We start from the raw sequence: 26,204 nt of genomic DNA, 5'->3' as shown, positions 1-26,204 counted from the left end.
AGGCTGACTCTTCCTACCCAATAAAGAAACAAACACCCGTTACTTGTGTAGCTGAGGGACTATTATTGTCCTTTCATGTAGTCTTAAGCAACTGTGTTGTTTATAAGGAAGCAGATAACAGAAGACTCAGTGTGTTCACTGTAACATTCTTTTGTGATAAAATGTGCAGATTTTATTAACTGGGATCTACAAATTCTAGAGACATAAAATTGCCAGGGTAGCTGGATGGGTACTAGGAACTCTATCACAGCCTGCAGACATAGCTATTCACTCTAAAATCAAAAGAGCCACCGGGATATTGAAATTTAACATAGGGCAATAATAAGCAATTATTAAATATTATATTATTAATTTAAACCATGTAAAATTTTATTAATAAGCGGCTGTTTGCCTTTTAAAAAATGTATTTAATTCTAAAAATCTTCCTACCAGTCCAGTGAGGTCATTGGTGAGTTGTGTGTGTGTGTGGGGGGGGGGTGTTTTAATTTCTTCTTACCAACCCCCAAAACAACAGTGCCATAAGCCAGTGCCTGACTGGTAAAGAACCCATGGCCATCCAGATAAGGATAATGAACCTCTGTGCTTCCATAGGTTTCCCACTTAGTAAATTCTTGCCCATCTCTTGGATAGAGTCAATCTAGAATAAAAGCATGTTATAGCCCAGTGTTTTCTCTTTGGGTCCAGGAATCATGAAGCCATAATGAAGAAATTGTTTCCAGTAATTTTGTAATGATAAGAAGTCACTTTGGGAGATAAATTGAAAATTGTACATAATAACAAAAATGACTGAAAAATTGAGTATTGACAAGTAACAGGGGCATGGAAAATAATTGTTATAAAGATAATAAAAATATAAAGAAATATTTTGGGGTCTAAGCATATGCAAAATAGCTAGAAATGTAAAAATTTCTTCAAAATTTGGACTTTGTATAAAAATATTCATGGAAAAATAGAAGACATTCTTGGAATAAGCAGAAATTAGTCTTACTCTTGAAGGCTCTGTAATATTGAAAATAAATGGAAATAGTCTGGCCAGTGTGGCTCAGTGGTTGAGCTATGACCTATGAACCAGGAGGTCCCGGTTTGATTCCCAGTCAGGGCACATGTGGGTTGTGGATTCGGTTCCCTTTGTGGGTCATTCAGGAGGAAGCTGATCAGTGGTTCTCTCTCATCATTGATGTTTCTCTCTCTCTCTTTCTCCTTCTCTCTTCCTCTCTGTAATATATATATTTATACTAGAGGCCCGGTACACAAAATTTACACACGAGTAGGGTCCCTAGGCCTGACCGGCGATCAGGGCCGATCTGTGGGGTGACCAGCGGGGCAATTGTGGGGCCTCTGCAGGCACCCGCCTTGGCCGGCATGGCACCGCCTGCTTGCCAGCCCTGTTCTGCCGCCACCGCTGGTTGCCTCCCTCTACGGAGCAACCGGCGGGGCGATCGGGTGGCCCCACTGGCACCCACCTTGGCTGGCCTGGGGCCTGCAGGCTGGGACAGCTCCTGCATTGAGCGTCTGCCCCCTGGTAGTCAGTGTGCGCCATAGCAATCAGTTGTTCCACTGTTTGGTCGATTTGCATATTAGACTTTTATTATATAGGCTATATATATATATATATATATATATATATATATATATATATATGAAGGAAATAAATGGAAATAAAATGGTAGGGCATTCCAGCCAATAAAAATGGAACACATATATAGGAATACAGATCTGTGTTCAGTGTAGCTGAGACAGTTTACGTTGCAAACAGCAGAATCTATATGGTGAACATCAGAACATGATGAGTTTTGATCTCTAGGTAATTCTTGAAAAAAAGTATGTATACCTCATTAATATTCTATGTATATTTATTCTACAGACCCCATTAAGTATCACTGTAGAGATGTGCATTCTGGAACCCTGATAATTTCAAACCTTTAAAATTTCAAAAAGTTTCAAAGTCAATCGTTTAAGCCAGTTTCTAATTTGTTTTACCTTCTTGCTAAGTCAGGTGTCTAAACGTTTGTCATAAATCTTTTTCATTTCCCCTTATTTTTGATGATTTACCTACTTGAAAAGCAGGTGGCATGAATGATCATCTTTCAAAAACTTGAATTGTATGCTAATGCTTTTATTTTTTTATTCCCAATAGACAGAATGTGCAAATTTTATTCGAGTCCTTCAACCCTATAATAAAACTCACATTTATGTGTGCGGAACTGGAGCATTCCATCCAATATGTGGATATATTGATCTTGGAGTCTACAAGGAGGTAATATAATGAAATTGCTTGAAAACAATTTATTGTAATACTTTATTATGAAACATGGAGTCATATAATTTGTGTATGGTATAAGAACTCATGTTCCCAACCACTTTATGGGTTGCCATCTTGATTATATACTTTATCTATCTAATAAAAATTGTTTTATTAAAAGTTTTTTTTAGTGAGGTGATCAAAATTAATAGTGTGAAATGTTGAAAGTGCATGTTTTCTATGGGCTCTATGTATGTCTTCATTTTCTCTTGAGGTTTTTTTTTACAACTAGATCTGTTTTCTATGTTGCTATTGGTAAAAATCCATTTCCCACAAGACTTTGCAATGGAATTGTATCTTTTAAGAAATTTCATTTTTCCCATCCAACAAATTTGACCTGTTATGTTTATAGTGGCGGACATTAAGTACAGAAAATGTAATGGTTTTCTAATAACTGTATATAGATAGTCATATTAGCACATTGAACCCATTATTTCTGCTGGACCAAATTGACATAGTGGAAATAAAGTATATATTAATTAGGAGTAATGTATAGCAGCTCTCTCTGAGCATTTAAATAAATAAGAAACATGCAGATTTCAGAAATGTAATTAATAACTAATCTATCAGAAGGTTTTTGTGTGTCATGGATTATACCACACATTTTACATGAATTGTTTCCTTAGAATTTCACAACACTCGTAATGAAGTTAGTATATTTATCACTTCTAATTATAAGTTATGAAACATTGAGTCTCAATGGAATTAAATAACATGGCCAAGATCACCCAACTAATAAATGCTCTAGCAAAGACCTCAACCAAAGCACTTAGTCTCTAGACCAGGGGTGGGCAAACTTTTTGACTCTAGGGCCACAATGGGTTCTTAAACTGGACTGGAGGGCCGGAACAAAAGCATGGATGGAGTGTTTGTGTGAACTAATATAAATTCAAAGTAAACATCATTACATAAAAGGGTACGGTCTTTTTTTTTTTTTTAGTTTTATTCATTTCAAACGGGCCGGATCCGGCCCGCGGGCCGTAGTTTGCCCACGGCTGCTCTAGACCAAGCTTGCACAACTGTGCTTTTGGAACCTGTACTCTAAAGTGTATCCTTGTATAGGTTGATGGTTGCACTGTCATCCTTATGTTTATGTATAAACTTCTTCTGAGTAACCACGCATACTTGCAGAATTGCCTTCATGATTGATATTAAAGTCTGAGTTTATGGAACAGGTTTCTTTATAATGATTTAACTGATTCATGCAGAAATCAAATTCACAACTGTGGCTGGATAAACTTTCCTCTCTAACCAACTTGTCTAACCAGCCCAGACTCAACTGTTTGAAAATAAAGCAACCCTGATAGTTAAATCTCTGAACCACTAGGAGACGTGGCAACTTGAATCCATCATTCTGTGTTGCTTGTGTAATGCTCTCTTGGCCAGCTTTGATGAAGGGTAGTGTGTAATGGTAGCTCACAGCACAGGGTGTGATTATAGGAGATAGCCCCACAGTTTGGATGTGTTTTGAGGCCCGAGGCTAAAGGCCAAGCTCACAACCTGCTGAGGGATGCAGAGAGTGTTCTTCAGCTCCTAAAAGTCACAAGTGCTGAAAAGGAATTTAGATGGAGCTCATTATTTAGCTTCAGACTGTCAAGAAGCCCAGGGGCAGTGAAATTTACAAGTTCTGTGAGAATAAGAGAATTATGAGTGCACAGGCGTACGGAGCCCTGTGAGTTTGCTGCTGGTCAAGAATACAGGTAATTGTAGTCAGCCCTGCTTGAAGATTGCTAACTTTGTGAATGAATTATTAGTCCTAGGAATTCATTCTTCCTCCAGAGGGAATTTACAAGGCTCTTCCATTTTCAAAATAGACAAGGTTGCTCTGGAGGTGACTGAGAAGAGGGAACTAATATATAACAGGGATGAAGAAGAGAAGTATGGGAAATCCCCTTTCTGGGAACTCCTGTTCAGTGCGGCTCGGGCAATGGACAGAAGGGTCAAAACACTCAAATGAATCCCAGATTTCTGCGTTTGGCAGTGAGTTGGAGAGTGGTATTATTTACTGAGGTGAGAATAGTAACAAGTTTGTGGGGAGACTGGTGAGTTAGTTTTGTACGTACTGCATTTGAGAAATGGTCAGTAGGTCATGCCAGTGGGAAGTTAGATCTGGATTTCAGGACAGAAGTCAGGGCTGCTGTCAACAACTAATCATTGGAGCTCGAGGAGCCAGAGTTTGAATTATGGCTGCAGTCACTTACCAGCTCCATGGTCTTGTGCACACTGCATAAGCTTTCCAAGCTTCTGTTTATTCAGCAAAACAATGATAGTAATACTAACTACCTCACAGAGTAATTTTGAGGACAAAATGAGAAAATTATAGTATAGGCTTTGGCATAGCACCTGCTTCATTCCAGCCACTTAATACTCAGCCATAATAGCCCACAGAAGCACAGAAAGGTACAAAAGCAAGGATTTCAAAAGTATTGTATTAATGTCTGCTATATATATAATATACATACACATATACATATACATACATATACATATACATATACATATACATATACATATACATATACATATACATATACATGTATTCTTCAAAACTTGGAGTGCCTGATAGCTGTTAAATAATTATATTGGAAGTATATTCTATTTTCCTTCTCCTGATGCAAATCTCATCTTTAAATGAGAAGAGTATTGATAAAAACTTTGCCTAGTTGTGATGATTAAATATTTCCTATCACTCTTGCTTTGTTTCAACAATATTTCAGTGTGTAGCCTCAATAGATGCTTTTTTGCAAAAATAATTAGGTTAAGGAATTAAATAGAGAAAAAAAATCTTATGAAGTTGAAGCTGTCTCAAAAGTTAGAATGCCATGTAAAGTAGTCAGTTTTTCTGAGGCAGCCCATTTAATCAGCCTTTATTTTTTACATCATCTTCATGTTGGTGTCCTTGACTCTGGTCCAGGGAAACTTGCTTCCCCACTGTCTCCTTTCTCCGGGAGATTATAAGGGAGGCCTTGTCCTCAGCCTGCACAAATACCCATTTTACGGGCTTATCTTGAGAATTTAATGAAATGTTGCATTATGAAAACAGAAGTCTGTACAATTATAAGGGAGTATTTAGTACTTTGCATCAACTGTGACATTCTCTCAGATATTTTCTTAGTTTTTTTTAGCTTTTCACTCTGATCTTCTGCCACAGCAGGATTCAGCTTACTTTCCCCCTTTACAATATCCTATTATAGGCTTTAGAGTCAACACTTCTGTTTGATCTGTGAAGAATAATGTTCCCTTAACAATATTTAAATATAGTTAAGAACCACTATCTACAGGTGTGTTTTTCCTGACATACCTTTAGCCTCATCCACAGTTGGAAAGCAGCCCTAAATGTATTCGCGCTAGGCTTTTTTTTCATGCCTAGTCTCCGTTCTCATAGCTTGCCATTAGCTGACCCGTCCTAATTAAATACACTTGGGCTTGATCATGTTACATGGTCACTGTGAGGCTACTATAAATTGATTTCAACACATTTTAAGTTCATGAGTTTGAATTCTGAGACTACATTAGTTAAAAGCATGAACTTTGGAGACAATGCGAGTTCAAACTACTGCTTTAATTCTTACTAGCTATGTGATCCTGAACAAGGTAATTAATCCCTCTATCCTCAATATTTCTCTTGTAAAGTTGGAATTCTCAGAGTAGCTTCATTATTAGGCTTATGGCATGGATTCACTGAGACAACATACAGTGGGGCCTTGACTTACGAGTGTCCTGACTAACGAGTTTTTTGAGACATGAGCTGTCTCTCAGCCGATATTTTGCTTTGAGTTGCGAGCTAAAATTCAGGTTATGAGCCAGCTTCAGATACGCCACCGCTAGTTGGCGCATCAAACGTCACAGTGAATGTCACAACATCAGCCCAGCATCACATGTCTCACTCGTTCACTTTTTGATTTGACATACGAGTAATTTGAGATACGAGCTCCATCACGGAACGAATTAAACTCGTAAGTCAAGGCCTCACTGTACATAAAGTTTCTGGCCCATGGTTAGTACCTACTGACTGTTAGGAACCTTACTATTTAGTATTAAAATGCATTTACTTGGAACTGTAGAATAACAATTGTTAATCATGCTATTTAAATTACTATTGCTATTTTTTTAAAGGCAATAGCTACTGTTGGTCTTGTTCATAAGAAAAACATCCGACATGCCAGATAATACAATAAATAATCCAGTTCCTCTATCCCTTTTGTTTCATTGCTTGCTTTCTAGAGAAGTAGCACTGAATGGTCCTTTTTTATGACATGTATGTGTGCTCTGATACAACTCTGTAGCTACACCATCTAGAGAGAATGTCTGAAATGCCGGATTTCTCTAGTGCCTAGGCAGGCTGAGTCATCAGCCTTTTTGCTGTAGGGTAGTGTTGTCATTGTTATGAACCACTCAAGCTCATGGGACCGTATTCATTATACATTCATATTTTTCTTGGAAAGTCCAACTTAAGATGTTATTTTTTTTCCTGAATATTAAAATATGCCAATGTCATTCAGTGTCTGTGGCCACTATTGTACAAATAGATGTTTCAGCCAAAATAACTATGTGGCTTTTAATGTGTACAGTGTTTTCATAACAGTGAAAATACTGTAACAGGATATTTTTTGCCCACATGCATCAACAGCTATGAAAATGAACTTCCTACCTTAAAACATTTTATGTCACTAAAATTACAAAGTACAACAAGGCTTACGTAATTTGGAATAGTTGCAGATGCTTAGGTAAATAGACCATAATAGCTATGGAAGTAAATATTATAGTAAATTTATCTCATAGTGGAGAAAATTGACTTGCTAAGCTCAACAAATTACTTATTAGACTTAAAAAATATGTGTGTTTGATGGTGATATTGATAATGATAGTGGTCCAGACTACATAAATTTATGAGTATATTAGTACTTCTGACAGAAAAATCAATTCCATATTATTATTATTACTTTGGGCAAGCAGAGACCAAAACAGGGAGATGGAGTCTTGCCAGTAATAACATTTGTTAAAGAGTTAAGGAGCACAGCATGATGCACATGCTGTATATGCTCAATCAGTTTTTGTTGAATTAATGAGTTGGATATTAGTTCTTATCTCCTAGGTTCTTGCTGATTCTGATATTTTAAGAAATCTCACTTGTGTTAATATTTCTCATAACAGGAAGTTATGTTCAAGCTAGACACACACAATTTGGAGTCTGGCAGACTGAAATGTCCTTTTGATCCTCAACAGCCTTTTGCTTCAGTAATGACAGGTAAGATCAATGACAGGCAGTTCTTGCTTTAGGTGTTTTAACAAGGTATGTGTAGATTAAACTACATTTTTATATTGAGTCAAAGATTATTTTGGAGTCTTCCGCTGACCATAGTGTTTTAGTGCCAGATCTCTCTATATTTAGCATCCTTATCAATAAAGTGAGGTCTCAGCCATCCTTACTGTCTACACAGTTATGTTTACATGAACTTCTGCTTGAATTCTTTTTAATGCAAATCACACACACTCACTTGTTCTTAAATTTTACACTTAAATGTCTCAGATTATCTTTGCTAAGCTGTGTACCCATAAATTTAGCAATTCCTTAAACATAATATGTTGAAAATGTTAAGACTTAAGTGGAAGGATTAATGATAAGACATAAATGGATAAATTAATAAAATAAATTAATCAAATTATAGAGTACAGATAATAGGATACCTTTTATTCCCATTTCACGTGCTAATAAAAATTTCACATGTTCACTAATTTTTACTAGCATGTTCAGCCTTCTCTAGCTTTGTATATAGCTTAAGTTTTCTTATGAGAAGACTCTTCTGTTTAAAGAGCGCAGTGCTGTGTGGTCTGAAAACTACTCTGAGGAATGTCGGCACAACATTTCAACCATTTTAAGAACTCCTTTTGTCTTGGTTTAGCTCGTGACTTTATTCTCTTTTTATTTAGCTTGTCTATCAAATGTTTGAATAGTCTATGCGAGTGAAGCACCATGACATTTTAATTTTCACTTAGTGAGAACTGGTGAACTCCCTTTGAAGTGAAAGCTTGTGTTTTTGTGTGTTTTGAAAATCGTGACTAATGTTCAGTCATTATCCTAAAAAAATGAGATAGATGATTTGTGATTCTAATCTGTCAAGAAGGGTTAACACAACCTTAATAAAAAACAATAGATGGTAGGCATCGGTGACCCCTCTTAAGAATCTCTAAGTAATTTAAATACAAGGAAGACAGTTTTAAAGCCTGGATCTACAGATTCAGTTTTGGAGTCGGAACATACAATTTTTTTTTTCTGACAAAAATGTTCAAATAGTTAAAATTTTGTTTGAAGGTAATAATTTGTTTCCTTTACTCCTACCAAACTTTTTCCACAATGACTTTGTTGATGTTGGTTTTTTTGTACTTTTGTTTTTAAAAAAATTTTCCCCAAATGAAATGTTTCCATTTACCACATATTTTAAGGGAATGTTTTAAGAGATGGAAGCAGTGCATTTTGTACATTTACATTATTTACTGGATTTCTCTATTTTGTGCTTTTTTTTTAATTGAGGTTGACTGTTGTGTCAATTAGCTTAGTAAAAACTCATTTAGATGGATGTAATCAGAGGATTTAGAAGGTATTTGAATCACTTATACAAAAGCAAAATTTGAATATATGTGAGGAAAATTGGTCTTCAGTGATAAAACAATGTCTTTATTGTTCTTTCATTTAGACATTTAAAAAATCTAAATTTTCTGTAGAGATTGGCCATTTTTAATTCTATTAAGGTTAACCCAAAGTAGTTGACTATAAAGATTTCTTGCAGTAGCTTAGCTCTCAAAAAGGCAACACATTCTACTGTAGGGATAGCATTTTTTTCTACCACCTTCCTCCACCCCAACAATGTGATAATAATCATTGGGGAACTTTGACCACGCCCCTCCTCTATTCTCCCCTCCAATCCTTTTCTTTACACCTCCCCCCACCCCATCTCCCTTTACTCTCTTCCCCTTCCTGTCATCTTTTTCTCTCCTTCCTGTCTCCTTTTCCTCTTCCTCCTTCTATCTTCCCACCAACCTTTCCCCTCTCAGCCTCTTTCTTCTTCGCTAGCCCCATTCCTCTTTCCCCTCCCCTCCCCTCCCCTCCCCTCCCCTCCCCTCCCCTCTCCTCTCCTCTACTCTCCTCTCCTCTCCTCTCTCTCATAAAACATGGATATTCTCTTTACATAAATAACAGGACAAAGAAGTTGGTATGCAGTAATAGCAACATCATTCCCTTCTTTCCCCTTTCAGGAATTCCTGTTTATCAGAACTATTAGAGACATGACTAGCTACAAGGAATGTAAAATGTTATAATTACAAAGAATGACTTCAGTGCTGAAAGCTCCCTTTCAGCAGAGATTAGGCAAAGAAAAGTTGTGGTCAATGAGGTTGTGTCTGTTAAGTAAATACTAATTACGCAATCCATTCCTTATTATGGCATTTACTTTTTAATATTTCTTTGTGTTGTTACAATGAGAAACTCCTAATTATGATATACCATTGAATTATTTGTGAGAAGGACGGAAGAGCTAATTTGTAAGAGAAGCCAATACATGTACAGTTCTTAAAGCATCAGATTACCAACGTTTATGGAGTTATCTTTTCTTTAAGCAAATTTTTCAAAATCTGAATGTGAAATTTATAAATTATAGCCTCAATATATTCTGATGTTAAGCAATAAACATCTTTGGTTTCATGCTGTGAACTTAGTATATTGTAAATAGTACTGCTGGTAAACTCTTAGAAGTCTTAAGTATTCTTTTCTCCCACCCAGATGAATACCTCTACTCTGGAACAGCTTCTGATTTCCTTGGCAAAGATACCGCATTCACGAGGTCCCTTGGGCCTACTCAAGACCACCATTACATCAGAACTGACATTTCAGAGCACTACTGGCTCAATGGTTAGTGATTTTCTCACTTTTGATTGTTTTGCCTTGCTTTTGGAAAGATAAGAAAGTCATTATTATTCATTCAGATGTGTTTTGGGATAAGCAATTTAGTTCAACATTTTAAAATAAGTTTGAAATAAATTCTCACAAAGTTATACATGTTATATATATAATAATAATAATAACTGACATTTATTGAGCATGTGCTGCTGTCCCTGACATTTCTATGTTCTAATTGATTTTTTAATATTCTTAATGACCTATGAGGTATATTTAATTATTACAAATTTTTAAGGATGAGATAGAGAGAAGTTGAATAATTTGGTCAAGATCTTACAACTTGTAAGCTGCAGAGCTAGGCTACAAGATAGCAATCTTTTTCCTGTAGTCTTTTGATGACTAAGTCAAATTCTGTCTATGAGCAAATTGGAAAGGGGTTAGATTATAATGCTAACTTCTTTTGTTTAAAGATAATTTATGTTTTGGATAAGACATCTCCCTACAAAATTTTAAGCATATTGATATTGACATTAGTTTGATTTCTTTTTTGTTTGGGGGTCATACAGTATTCCAAGTTTTCAATAAGACAAACAAACTCCTCCAAAAAAAAAAAAAAAAAAGAAAGAAAGAAAGAAAGAAAAGAAAAGAAAAAGCAACAACAAAACAAAGACTAAATATATTTATTTAATTCAAGGAAAAATGCAAGGATTTTTTTTTCCTACTGCCTTGCAACAAGTCAGGATTTATCGTTAATGTTTTCTAATCAATGTAGGACTTTATTCCGCTGCATAGCAGAATAACATAACATTGCTATTTAAGCAGGCAAGCAGCATTTCTCATTCCCACCATAAATATTGGGTTTTAGTGGAGGAGACCAGGGTAGAGACTTCCTAGGGGCTATCTCTCTATCTGTCCATGTCATTTAAGGAATGACAATATAAACAAAAGGGAAAAACATTTCTTTAGTCAAAACTTCCAGATCCATTTGTTTACACAACAATGTCAATTTCACTGACCAAAATGGAACCCATTAATAGGTAACACAAATTTAGAATATCCCCAATTAAGTGGTTTCTTAACACTCATGCAAGGCAGGACTGTCTCCTTGAGCCTTGTGATGTTTTGTGGAAATACTTAATTGAGAGGAACTCCATAGATTTTACCAAAAGAAAATTTAGTCATCTCCTTGGTAACAAGATATACTTAAGGCTTTAAAGTGAAATGTAGATTGTATTTTCCAGTCTTGGGATGGCAAATATCATTATATTGCCATTTTAAAGATTATTCCATTCTTTTCCTTAACTGTGACAAATCCATAAAGAAGTCTGAATACTGCTAGAAAAATAAATATAGAAAATATTTATTCAACTATTATTTGCCTAGCAGATTTGTTCTTCGGGCCATGTGGAGAGCATGGTAAAAGTAGAAAGCCTTTGAGTTGGTTAAACATTTTATCGCTTCTTGACCTTTTGGCTAAGATCAAGTGAGTTGGTTGAACATTCTTTTAATAAACAACATTTGAGGGCCTATGGCATACTATGGGCTATTCTGTACACTGGGCCTGAAAAGATTATGCAGGAGGGTTGCTAACCTCATGCATGATAAATGCCTGAGGCATAAGAAGAGAGTGGGATATGAAACTAGAAAGCTGTAAATATCCAGGAACCGATGAGAAGTTATCTATCTTTTAATTTATATTTTATCTTTTTGAGGGATAGTTGACAAGTAACATTATATTAGTTGCAGTATATAGCATAATGATTCTATATTTGTATATATTGTAAATTTATCACCACAGTAAATGTAGCAACATCCATCACCAGACATAGTTAACAATTTTTTTTTTCTTGTCATGGGAACTTTAAGATGTATTTTCTTAGCAACTTTAAAATATGTAGTACAATATTATTAACTATAGTCACCATGCTATATTTTACATCTCCAAAGCTCATTTATTTTTAACTAGAAGGTTGTTTCTTTTGACCCCGCTGCCCCATTCCCTGATGTTAGTTAGAGGATCAGATCTTTGTTTTTGATGAAGGTAACTGACAATAGCGTGAGGGGAAGACTAAAGGAGAATGAGGACAGAGAAAGATAAGAGACCATCGCACAAAAGCAGAAAATAAGGATGAAATAGGACAAAGGTAGTGGCAGTGGAGGTGGACATGAGAATATACAGGAATAAATTAAATTAAATTTGCAATTGAGTATTTTAGCTATTAAGATGCAGATTTTAAGTAAAAAAATTGCAATTGAAGTCATCAGAAAGAAAGAAATTGAAGGTAGGAGAAAATATATACCGCAGAAGTTCTCAGTGGATTGAATGTAGGCAAATGATTAAGACTGAGGGAGAACATTTATGGTTCTAGAGCATTTATGGCAGATTGCTTAGTGGTTAGTGACAAGAGTGCCATATGACCTGATTTGCCTGGATGTTTCCAGTTTTAATCTGTTCTTTAATTCTCAAATGTGCCCCAGTTTAGATAAAAATTATAGCTCTGTTTATGTGTAATTTAGTTGCCTAGGTTTAAATACTTACCATCACTTATGTGTGGCCATGGTCAAATCTTTCTTTGTCTGAAAAATTGGAATAATAAAAGTATTCACAGGGTGCTGAATTCTGTGAAATTGTTTCTTGTGTTCTAGTGTTTCCTAAAACTATATTTCCAGCCTTTTCTTAGAACTGAGTGCCCTTAAACACATTTATTTGGGTATCTTATATTTTCATCTCAGATTAGAAGAAATGGTTGTTTAATATGAGAGTAAAGATATCTAAGCCTTAGCCTTGATTATACTACAAAAGTGCTTTGAAACTTTTACAAGTTGTTTAGTGATCCTTTGAGTTTCCTCATATATATAGATAGGTAGATAGATGGAGATGTAGAAATAGGTATATAAGAGACTATTGTGTCTAAAATCTAAAATTTTATGAGTCTCACTTTAAAATTGTCATGTTTTCCCTTTGTAACCTATCCTTCACTTCCAGTTTCCTGATTTTTAGCTGCCTTAACTTTCTTAATTTCACCCACCCAGTTACCTTGAAATTATCTTTGATTCCTTCCTCTTCTTCACCCTTTATCTAATCTTTTGCTAAGGACCTTTACTTCCTTCAAAATATCGATTGACCTTGTTTTTTCCATTGCCATCATCTTCCTATAGGTCTCCATCACCTTATCTCTGGTTTGTTGCCATTATTTTATTGTTTTTTATATCATTTTGGTCTAGCCGGAGTTAGTCAGTGTGAGCATTAAGTCAGAGGTTTGCTGAGGGACAAGCAGGCTGGAATCAGAAGAGCACAGTGAGTGCTTCAAGAGACCCAGTTAGCTTCTCGGTATGGAAACTAGGACAGAGCAAGGGAGAAATTACACAAACGTTATGAAATTCTTATGATGAGGAAGTACCTGACATGCTAAGGCTAAAAAGATCAGCTTGATTAGGGAGAGTCTCTGTCCTCAGTTCTGAGAAGTGGCCATTTTTCAGTTGTAGTCAGCCTAGGGTCCAAAGACAGGTCAGTGGGTTCATCAGCTAGTGCCAGGAGTGGTGGGGACAAAGCACAGTGATTGTTCGAGGAGCTGTGCTGATTATTGGGAATGAATGTTATCTCAGACATTATCTTATTCAACCTCATGCTCCACAAATTGAGACTCAGTGTGAAGAAAGGATAGATATGTCCAGGTCTCCTAAGTACCAGACCCATCCTTCCATTACAATACCAACTTCTGACAAGCGCGGCATATCAGGTCTCCTGATTTTGGAAGCTTGACTCCTATTTTGGTAGCAGTTATGGAGCTACAAAAAGCTCAGTTTTTTCCTTAGCACTAGACCTAACACAGTTAATGACACAGCCTAATTACTCTATAGCTACACTAACCAATATGGTAGACACTAGCCACATGTGAAATTAATTAAAATTAAATAAATTTAAAATTCGGTTTCTTAGTCACACTGGTCATATATAAAGTGCTCAATGATCAGATGGGCTAGGGGGCTACCTTATTGGATAGCACAGATATAAGACATTTTCATCATCATGGACATTTCTATTAAACAGCTGTGGTCTAAAGTATATTGTTTATTAATGATGTACAAGAGCCCACAGTAGCATAATGCAACATATGTGTACATTTTCTTTACTATTCATTTGGCATTTAGATGTAAAACTCAATCCTGGGTCTAATAAAATTATTGCCAGGTTGAAAGATCTGACAGATATTTGATATTTCAAATAATAGGATCAATGTCTAATGTATTTCTTCTTATATATTATTACATTACTAGAGGCCCAGTGCACGAAATTCGTGCAAGGGCCTTGGCCTCGGCCCCTGCCTGCAACCCCGCCCACTGTCGCCAGGGCCGGAGCCTCTGCTGCCTTTGCCTCGGCCCCACCTGCTGTGGCTTTGTCTGGAAGGATGGACATCTGAAAGGACATCCAGCCTAATTAGCATATTACGCTTTTATTATTATAGATTGTACTACTTCCCTTTAAGATATTATTTTCTCTTAAATTTTGCTTCCATACTTTCATTTGCAATTTAAAATCCTACTTTTTGCATGTCTGGGATGATGTAAACTCTTGTAAAGGTAAACTGATATTATGTCAAGATGAAATGAAATTTAAGAATTAAATTAAATTTGCAATTGAGTATTTTAGCTATTAAGATGCAGATTTTAAGTAATTAACCTTTTAAAAAATATGATACTAAATGGATATGTAATAAGTCCATTTTTATTACTGAACCTTATAGGGAGTTTAAAATCCTTGATGCATGTGTGTGCCATATTTTGTTCTTTGCCCTGCCTGGAATTAACCAGTGTGATAGCAGTTAAGCTCTGCACTTACTATTTGTGGAGAAATGTGTGGATGGCCTTTCTCCGTTGCTTGTGGGAGTGGGGTTCTTCAGGTACCACTGGAATAAGCATTTCTGGAGATCCCTCCGGGAGGATGAGGTGTGGTAGAAAGCTTTATTTTCGTGGAATTAAATCCCTTGGTTTGCAAAGTCCCATTTTCCTTAAACTTGTCCTGGAAGAGGTGCAGCTGGGGATTCCGCAGAGCTAAAAGCAAAGCCAGAGTCCAGAGTTTCTGTTCCATGTAGAGTTGGGTTCTACACAGCATCAGGCTAGTTCTAATCCATCAGTCCGTTGTGTGGGGTCCACATGGCCCTGAGTCATGTGGACAAATACAGGGGGCACAGCCCCTACAACAAGAGAGCCAGGAGCCCAGCATTCAAGAGAGAGAACTTGGTTTAGGAGCTTATGTATCTTAAATCTTTCCATGCTTGCAGTGGCCAAACCTACTCTGGCCATTGATCTGCTCCCTATATCATCCAGACCTTACTTGGCGTGTATCTACTATCCAGTCTCTTCTCCCAGCGATCTTCCAGGAACAGACTAGTGGCTTTGCAGCTTCCTGGTAAAGTTGCACAAATGGCATGCCTATAAACTTTGGCCTTCCCTTTGCTCCTTTCCAGTAAATTCATAAGTGGGTTATTTATAATGGTATCATTACTAGTCCAAGGATCCTTGTCAGAATTTCTCTAATCCAGTTCCCAAAGACTTAAGTATGGGTCCTGATGCCTTCTTTGAGAAACGAATCTGCCTATTAAATACCTAACAGGAGAATAAAAAATCACAAAGGTGAAATGGAAATACTATGGGGAGTTCTAGATGAAGACTTAGATGATTCCACATTTTTTTTCTCTCTCTCTCAACTTTACCTTAGAACATACCAACAACTAGGAATATAGATACAAGTCAGGGTGGTCACTCAAACACAGGGGAGTTTTTATGAGAATTTTAGGAAAAAACTGAAGGATGGAAAATGAAAACAAATGATGACACCTCAGTTGCATCTGTTTTTGTTTCCTTCCATGAAGTAAAGAAGAACTTTTGTTTTAATTTTTCATTTTTAACATATGGAGGCAGTTTTTTATTTGCAGCTTCTTTGGGAGTACTCTGTGGCTATAAATTCTCCTTCCACACAAAAGAATAACATTTTTTTTAGAAAAAAGGTGTTGCAAGAAGTAAAAGAAAGTAAGAAAGTCAGTATACATTGTCATTGTGTAGGTGAGCTCATCTGGGTGAGAGGTTCAGAGGGAGAAATGAAAGCGATGTGTACTGCAGGCCCTGTGGATTTATTCCATCTTCACTTGGCAGTGACTCTTGGTGTCATGCTAAAGTTCACTTGTGAAAATGCATGAGTACGAACTCCACCCCTATTCGGACATGTGTTTCAAATGCCAAAGGGGGAAAATGTGGTATAATAGAGCCCAGGTGTCTATTGGCATAATTTTATATTAGTTAATTCAGCAACAGTGCATGTCATATACTGATTACATGATACCTATTTTTACCTAAATTAGGCAGCAAGTCAGGAAAGTTTCTATCAAGAAAGACTAACATCAATGTTCTAAGACAGGACCTCAATTGAATCTGCAAAAAAGAAACTCCTTATTCTTGAAACATGTGTGTACTTTTAACTCATAAATATGCATATTGTTTAAATCACAGAATAGAGTACTATTTGATACGCTTTTTCCCTAATTAGATTTCTTCATTTAGTAAACATTTGGCTTTAAACACTTCCACCATTCAATTTTCTTACAGTACTCCAAAATAATTTTCTTATAGTACAAGAAAAATAATCAACATTCAAAAGAGAGTTCAATAAAACCAGTAAAACTAAAAGTCACTGAATAGACACAATAAGACCATCTGTTTTATATATATATATATGTATATGTATATATACACACATACATATACATTCGTGACTCTTAATCTTAGATACTTATAAGAATCACCTATAAGGTTTTATTTATCTTTGTATATAACTAAATTTTAAAAATACACATGCCAGTGCAACTCGAGATTTTCATTCAGGACCCGGACATTGAATTGAGACATTTGAAAATTCAAAAAAATTCTACAGATGATTATTAATGTCCAGTCTGTGTATATGGGAGCCCATAGTTGGTTGTCTTTTCTCTACCTATATTGTCTCAACCCCCTTTTAAGTCATTGGAAACATCAAGATGGGCTTTCTTAGCCATATATCTTGGTCATCCTATCTAATAAAAGAGAAACATGGTAATTGGCGTACGACTGCTACCCTTCCCATTGGCTAATCAGGGAGATATGCAAATTAACTGCCAGCCAAGTTGGCGGCCGGCAGCCAGGCAGCTGATGCGAACAGGGAGGCTTGTTGCTTCAGTAATGGAGGACTCCAACGTTCCCCGCCTGACTTGCTGGCCTCTCAGCTGCAACTCTAGGCAACTATGTTGCAAATATAGAAGCTAAAAAAACCCCCAGAAACCTGCTTTACTCAGCCAGCCAGACCGCAACATTGTATCAAATACAGACGGTAAACGAAGGCCAGAAACCTGTTTTCAGCAGCCGAGGCCTCAGAGCTAAAGCTGGCCCAGAATAAAGAAAAAAGAAAAAGAAAAAAAGGAGTGGTTGGGAGCTTCAATTACCCGTCAGCCTGAAAACGGACCTCAGCCCCTCAGCCAGACTGGCCAGGCACCCCAGTGGGGACTCCCACCCTGATCCAGGACACCCTTCAGGGCAAACCAGCCAGCCCCCACCCGTGCATCAGGCCTCTATTCTATATAGTAAAAGGGTAATATGTCTCCCGGCACCGGGATCAGCGTGACAGGGGGCAGCACCCAAACCCCCTGATCGCCCTGTGGCTCTGTGTGTGACAGGGTGCAGCGCCCCAACCCCCTGATCAGCCCTGCTCTGTGTGTGACAGGGTGCAATGCCCCAACCCCCTGATTGGCCCTGCTCTGTGTGTGACAGGGTGCAGTGCCCCAACCCCCTGATCAGCCCTGCTCTGTGTGTGACAGGGTGCAGTGCCCCAACCCCCTGATCGGCCCTGCTCTGTGGGTGAAAAAGGGTGGGGCCCCAACCTCCCCCCCCTGCCACAGGCCCTTCTCTGTGTGTGATGAGGTAGAGCCATAACCTCCCCATCGGCCCTGCCCTGAGTATGAGAGTGGCGGCACCCCAACCCCCTGATCGGCCCTGCTCTGAGGGTGATAGAGGGCGGCGCCCCAACCCCCCTGATGGGCCCTGCTCTGTGAGTGACAGTGGGGAGCTCCTCAAGCCCCTGATCAGCCCTGCTCTGTGTGTGACAGGGTACTGAGCCCCAACCCCCCTGATGGGCCCTGCTCTGTGTGTGACAGGGGGCGGTGCCCCAACTCCCCTATTGGCCCTACTCTGTGAGTGACAGGAGGGAGCTCCTCAATCCCCTGATCAGCCCTGCTCTGTGTGTGACAGGGTGAGCTCCCCAACCCCCTGATCAACCCTGCTCTGTGTGTGACAGGATACGGAGCCCCAACCCCACTGATGGGCCCTGCTCTGTGCATGACAGGGGGCAGTGCCCCAACCCCCTGATCAGCCCTGCTCTGTAGGTGATAGAGGGCAGCGCCCCAACCCCCTGATCCGCCCTGCTCTGTGTGTGACAGGATACGGAGCCCCAACCCCCCTGATGGGCCCTGCTCTGTGCATGACAGGGGGCAGCGCCCCAACCCCCTGATTGGCCCTGCTCTGTGCGTGACAGGGGTGGTGCCGCAACTTCCCTATCGACCCTGCCTTGAGTGTGACAGGGCGGTGCCCCAACCCCCCAATCGGCTGTACCCTGAGCGTGACTGAGTGTGGCATCGCAACCTCCAGATCTGCCCTGCTCTGTGCATGACAGGGGGCGGCGCCCCAACTCCCCAATCGGCCCTGCTCTGAGCCCGACCAGGGGCTGCACCTAGGGATTGGGCCTGCCCTCTGCCACCCCGAAGCAGGCCTAAGCCAGCAGGTCGTTATCTCCGGAGGGGTCCCAGACTGTGAGAGGGCACAGGCCGGGCTGAGGGACCCCCTCTCCCGCCCCCCCCCCCCCCGAGTGCACAAATTTTTGTGCACCGGGCCTCTAGTATGTTAATATTTCCTTAATCTCGATTGTAATTGGTTTGAAGTGAAGAGTTAGTTTTATTAATTTTTACATTCTTTGATTCTACCAGTTTTCTTGTTCTAAGTGTTTGAACATAGTAGTGATTAAAAATACTTTTTGCTTTCATGAATTTGCTGAAATCTTAATACCGCATTTGTAGGAAAATTTATTTCCACAAAGAGTTTTGTTTTTTTAAAGAAACATAATGTATTTAAATAAAAAATGAGAAGTGTTCATTTGTTACAACAAAAGAACTTTTACTTTACTCAGGAATTCAAAACCAAGTGTTTGTAATTTATCAATAATTTAAAAGACGGGCTGGAGGGGGAAAAGTCATAAAACCTTGAGTGGAATTGTTAATGGATCTTGCTAATTTAAGATTAATTAGAAAAGAAAACTTAAAGCATCCAACATAGTTTTCTAAAATTAAACTTTTATATAATCTAGGATCACATGAAAGTGAGATTATCAGGAGCATAGGAATCCATTGGAGTTCTAAATTCCAGGAACAGAACAGGGAATAATAAAAACAAAGTGGAGAAAGTTGGTGCCCACATCCTCCCCACCCTCCTTTTCCTCTCAACACTTCTCATTTAAGCAGAGAAACAGTTGGATGGGCGACCAAGGCTGACCCAGAGATCTGGGGTGATAAAGACTGAACTACCCATCACTTGGAATCAAACATTAACTTTTGTCTGTTGAACTGCTCTGCATTTGTGGGGGAATGGGGTACACCACAATTAGATCCCTGGGCAAATTTCTAGAGAAGGCAGTGTTGATCCTTCTTACCCCTAATTTCTTATTATATACATATGTGTGTGTGTGTGTGTAGGGTTATCTTCTCTTGTTTACTTCTTCTATTCCCTGAACAATGCTCTGTGCTTCCTTCCAGGTATCTAGTATTTTCCATTTAGCTGAAGTCCTTTCTTTATTTCTCAACCACTGTCTTAGTCAAAAGGATTATTTCTGAACTAGCAAAGGGTTTCAAGTATTGCCAATGTTTGTTGTTGTTGTTGTTGTTGTTTTTTTTTTTTACCTACTCTGTATTATGGACATCTTTCCACGTAGCACTTTTAGAACTATTTCATTATTAGGCACTACATATTATACTAATAATTGCTTGTATGTGCACAATTTTTCTGGTTTGTGGTCATAATAACAATAATTATCATTGAATCATCATCTTAATAATAAACATTTATTGAATACTTATGTGTCAGTCACTGTCAGATACTAAGTACTTTGTATATATATTAATTCATGGTATCAGTTATCCAAGTAGGTAGATGATATTGGTAGCCTCCTATTAGGTGTGAGTAACTTGAGGGATGGAGAATATAAATAATTTGCCCAAGGTCACCTTTCCAGTAGGTGGCAAAGACATGATATGAACCTGGAGAAAATGTCATCAAAGCCTATACTGGAGTTGATCCATGCACTATTTGTTGTTGTTTTTTTTCTTTTTTTCCCCTTTGGCAATTACACAAAATGCAGCAAATTACTTCCTAATATAACACAATTTAGGGTATGTTTATAGATTTTCCTAAACTTTTTACAATAGATATAGTATCTAAAAAGCAGTGACTCCATCATATAAAAGAATATAAGTCATAGAATCTCCAGGTGTGAAAGGGTAAGTTAAGTAATTTAGTTGAGGTGCAAACATTGTGAATATCAGCCAGTCATGTTCTCACCTGCTCTCTAGAGTTCCTCCATAACTTGTTCAGGACCTCTTCATGCGAATACATGTTTCTATGGGTATCATTTTTATTTTTTCTCTGTCTCATTTCCCACATTCCACTCATGGTTCATTTTTTAAAAATTCTGCTAATTGTTTTACATACAAAAGATGCCAGTAGTGTCGTGGCTAAATTATTTCAGTATTTTAATCTATAGCTTCTTTTCTTTCAAACAGGTGCCAAATTTATTGGGACTTTCCCCATACCAGACACCTATAATCCAGATGATGATAAGATATATTTCTTCTTTCGTGAATCATCTCAAGAAGGCAGTACTTCGGATAAGACAATTCTTTCTCGAGTTGGAAGAGTTTGTAAGGTAAGATATATTTATTTTACTGAAGCATGTGGGTATGTGTCTGAACAATTACCCATGTAATGGGGAAGTAAAAGTTAGTGTCCACTACTTATACTTGGTGAGATATATTCATACTATCTTACATGCATGATTTTTTAGATCTGAAAGGAAAAGGAAAAAAAAATGATTCAGCTTTCCAATGTTACAGTTTCCTTTTCCAGTGCCTGAGCTGTTGCCCAGGTGTGAGTCTCTTTGGCACCTCACTCCTTTCACTTATGCTATATCACTTTGCTAATTATTGATATTCCAGTAAAGTCACTGCATGTCCTAATTTGTGGAGATTAAAATGTTCTTATACATTAAATAATCTCATTTAAAAATTGAAAGCAATTTAATAATCCCTAGAGTAAGTTAAACACTAAAAGAATCATATTGTGTATTTTTATCAAAACACAGATCTCATCACACATCTAAAATTATATATCTTTACCTGGGTCAAATAAGCTGAAAATGTGGTTCTAGTATTATAATAATGAATTTATTAGAACATTAATCTAGATTAGCTTCTGAAAGAAAATGAAATAAAGAGAAGAAAGAGCAAACAAATCAAAATGCAATAATTATTTTGAAGAACATAATTAGTTTTTTTTAGTACTGCTGTTTTATGTAAATTACAGGAAAATGCAGAGACTCTATGAAACACTTCCATTTTGTGGCATCAAAGCTCTCATTTGGTCTAACCAGTATGGCGCAGTGGTTGAGCATCAACCCATGAACCAGGAGGTCACTGGTTTGATTCCCTGGCAGGGCTCATGCCTAGGTTTTGGGCTCAGTCCCCGGTAGGGGCAGTTGATCAGTGTATCTCTCTCATCAATGTTTCTATCTCTCTGTCCCTTTCCCTTTCAATTAAACACACACACACACACACACACACACACACACACACACACACACACACACACATATATGTTTAAATGCTCTCATTTGAGTGAATACAAGCTTTGTGGAATAATAGTGCTACTGGATCTACTTATGACTTTAGTGTATTATTTTTTTAGTTGGATTTATTTTTACTAAAATAACTTTTCCTTTTTTTCTTTCTTGTTTTCAATCCTCACCTAGGGACATGCTTTATATTGATTTTTAGAGAGAGAGGAAAAAAGAGAAAAAGAGAGGGAAACATCCTTCGGTTTCCTCTTGTCCTCACTTCCACTGGGGATTGATCCCCCTACCTAAGTACGGTACATGCTCTGACAGGGAATCAAACCCAGAACCCTTGGTGTATGGGACAAAACTCCAACCAATTGCCCCAGGCCAGAGCAAAATCACTTTTCTTAAATAGATATGGGCCTTCGGTATTAACTCAGTTATTAAGTGGAAGAGCTGTTAAGCTAATACATATTCTCAGTGGGAAGCTTACTTAGGTCTTTCAAACCTTTCGTTTTCTTGCATCTACCTGAGCCTATTACCTTTTTGTCTCAAGCTGTGCCCTCAGGCTTTTGAACACTTCCAGGGACAGTAATACAAACCACCACTGCACTTAAATGTGCCAATGGAAACATGACTTCTGAGTGAGGCCAACCTGGGAGCACAGGTGATTCTTTACCTAGTGCCCTAGTCCATACTGCTGTCTCCCACTGATCCCTTTACCCCCAGGGGACAGGCTTTCTAAAAAACATCCTTATTATTTCAGAGTCTAAGAATTCACAGTAATTTCTCTTGAAGCCTCTTGACTAGAGATGAATGGCCATTGCTAGTGTGTTGGTGTGCTGAAGCATGCCTTTTAACAGCAGTACCCTGACCCTGAAAGGCTGTGGTGTGGATTGACAACATTTGTATAAGTGAGCTCTGTTAAAGAAGTCATGAGAATTGTAGTCAATTAAATGTATTTTAAGAGTCACTTTCTGATTAACTCGTTTAATAACTGTATGTTCTATGAACTAGTGCAATACTTATTTCTTGATACATTTAATCCAATTAATTGATGGACATTAATTTAGGATGTTGAGTAATGTTTTTCCTACTATCAATATAATGAAAGTTAATCTTAGAGGTAGAGAAATAGATTAAAAAGAAATTTAGTTGCCCCATTTATATATAAAATTCTTTATTAAAAATATAGTATAGACTTTTAGTGTCAGCCATGGGATATTTTGTTTAAACTATGAACAAAGTCCTATAAAACTGAAAAGGCAGAGAGAATTCTAATACTTGAGTCTTCCCAACACAAAACCTCTGAGGCCACACAGCAAGATTTTGTCATGCTATTGTTTTTGGATAAAAAGCTAACAAATTGTGAGATCAAATAAGGACATGTGATGGATGAGTTTTCTTCAAAAAAAAAGATATAATAGAGGTTCTCACATTAGTGTATCTCTACTCAATCTCTGTTTTAATTGAATACCATCTTTTGAATTTCCCACTTCACATACGATCTATTGCGCAAAGTTTACAATATTTCGTTCTAGATGCTTTCTTTGTAATTTCTCAATTGTAATGCACTCTGCCATTGGCTTCAACTTTATTTAATAACTTAAGATGAATGTGTGGCCAAAAGAGAGCATTTCTAAATGGAGACTTCACTGACAAGATTAAAAATCTTTTTAAAATGTCACATCCTGCAAAAAGCCAAAAAGTTTAATTTTAATAGCGCAATACTTATTTCTTGATAGATTTAATCCAATTAGTTGATAAAAATTAATTTATGATGTTGAGTAATGTTTTTGTTACTGTCAATATACTGTAAGCTAACCTTCGAGGTGGAAAAATATATTAAGAGTAAATTTGGTTGCGCTATTTATAAAATTATTTAATAAGAATATAATATAGACTTTGTCAGCCATGGGATATTCCATTTAAATTATGAACAAAGTCAGCATCATCATTGTTGCTGTTACATGTTTTTCATATAAGAACTGTTATTCTGACATTATTTGGAATATCTTCCTCTTTATTGTTTTTTTACCCCATTTGATAGTATAAGATTGCTTTTCTTTTTTCAACAAATAATAAATAACAGAATGCATCTTTGCTATGAAATAAAATTATGTTTGATATACACAAGCAAAGATCTCAGAACAAAGATATCATGTTAGAGAGAACTAAGATAACTGTGCAGACTGTACTGAGTGTACAGAGCTTTTCACTAACCTGGGAGTTCTTTATATTATTTTCCCACCAGGATTTTTCCATAGAACATACTTATTTGGAAATATTCAGGTTTTTTGTTCTTGCTGTAATTGTTGTTTGTTTTAATTTTTAATGGATAATTTCAGCCCAATGAAAAACTATTGACAGTTTAAGAGCTCTCCACTTTTTCAGCTCCTAAACTAAAGTAGAAGTTGTTTATTGACTAGTCAAACATTTTCTTTTCAGACGGAGTAGTCTATAGTGATTGATGGGGAGGGGGTTTCGAAAGTAGTTGAAATTATGCAGGAATGACTAAAGAATCATTTACAGAATAAGGGGAATGTTTTTAAATTTCATAACCCATTTATTCACTATTTTATTATTTTATTTTTTCAACAACAATAAAATATAAGTTCTATGCAAAATGCAGTTCACTAAGCACTGGGAAGTAAGTAAGCTTCTATCCCTTTTCCTTAAAACCTCATAGTACAGTGAGGGTAACAGATATAAAAAGATAATCTCAATATAATATGGTAGAGGTTAGAGCTGAGAAATCTATGTGCAATTCAGTGAAGCTAAAAAATTGTGTCCTAAAGGGGAAGCAACAGGTATTTTAGGCATCATTGCCACAGAGTATAATTTGCTTCCAGAATAGTGAAATCATGCAAGTGGAACTCAGGGGTATAAATGGAAGCAATGCCATTTAAGTTTGGGGTGGTTAGTTGGAAGATAAGCAAATTTGTTTCTACGTTAAGGTGTTTAAACTCTATGCTGTAGGCAATGAGAAGTTGTAAATGTGTTAAGCAGATAAGTGACTTGATAGGTAGTATATATTTAGCAATAATTTGAGGAATGCATCTGGGTTGAGAAATATTTGTGCCTGGGAGACATGTTAGGTGGGTTTCTAAAGATAGTAGGAATGAAGATATATGGGTAAGTTCAAGAGAGATTTCTAAGATAGAATCTAGGTATTGATGTCTAAGAGGTCCTTAATTTATCACTGCTCTATTAATTGTTTGTTGTAGGCTTGTGCTGTCCAGTAGAACTTTCTGTGGTGATGGGAATGTTCTACATCCGTACTCCAAAACACAGTAGCATGTGGCTGTTCGTGTTGACATATGACTAGTACGACTGAGGAAATGAATTTTAATCTTGTTTAATTTTAATAGCCTCATGTGGCTACTGGCTACAATAGGAGTATAGACTACCAACGCATTCATTTACTTAACACATTTATTGACAATTGACCTGTGTATGACACTATGCTAGACAATAGTTTTATAGAAGTTTTTTTTGAAAAAAGACATTATACTTGTACTCATTGAGTTTACAACTTAGTAGATAATATATGCATTAAACAAGAAAACAGAGATTATGTCTATATAATTGGCAAGTGTGGTAAATGCTATAATAAAATAAATCACAGGGTGCAGTTAGGAAAAATGAGTGGAAGGTATCTCTGAAAAAGTGGCTTTTGAACCAAATGTTGAAAAGGATTAGGAAATTATATGGCAATGATGGCAGATATGGAAAAGAATATTCCAGGTGGACTATGTGACTATGCAGCTGTAAAAAAGAAGAATCTGTTACCCTTTGAGACGGCATGGGTGGACCTGCAGAGTATTATGCTAAGCGAAATAAGCCTGTCAGAGAAAGACAAGTATCACATGATCTCACTCATATGTGAAATCTAAAGAATAAAATAAACTGATGAACAAATAGGTCCAGAGACATGGAAGCATGCAACAGACTGACAGATCTCAGAGGGAAGGGGGCGAGGGGCAAGAAGAGATTAACCAAAAAATGTATGTGCATAAATGTGTAATGGACACAAACAGTAGTGCTGAGAAGGCCAGGGGTGGGATGGGAGCTGGGTGGAGGGGAGCAAAGGTGGGGGAGGATGGGAG

The 26,204-nt window shown here is 37.4% G+C and overlaps 1 protein-coding gene across 1 annotated transcript in view; it reads left to right on the top strand.

The window, feature by feature from the left end:
• Window positions 1–26,204, top strand: part of SEMA3D (semaphorin 3D) — a 200,917-nt gene that overhangs the window by 120,996 nt on the left and 53,717 nt on the right. Inside the window, exons 5-8 of the mRNA XM_059712177.1 lie at window positions 2,138–2,257; window positions 7,457–7,550; window positions 10,080–10,208; window positions 21,047–21,189. Coding sequence (XP_059568160.1) covers window positions 2,138–2,257; window positions 7,457–7,550; window positions 10,080–10,208; window positions 21,047–21,189 — 486 coding nt within the window. The remainder of the gene's footprint in view (window positions 1–2,137; window positions 2,258–7,456; window positions 7,551–10,079; window positions 10,209–21,046; window positions 21,190–26,204) is intronic.

Source organism: Myotis daubentonii, chromosome 10 (assembly GCF_963259705.1).
Source record: "Myotis daubentonii chromosome 10, mMyoDau2.1, whole genome shotgun sequence".
Taxonomy (NCBI): domain Eukaryota; kingdom Metazoa; phylum Chordata; class Mammalia; order Chiroptera; family Vespertilionidae; genus Myotis; species Myotis daubentonii.
This window is presented reverse-complemented; position numbering and strand designations above follow the sequence as displayed.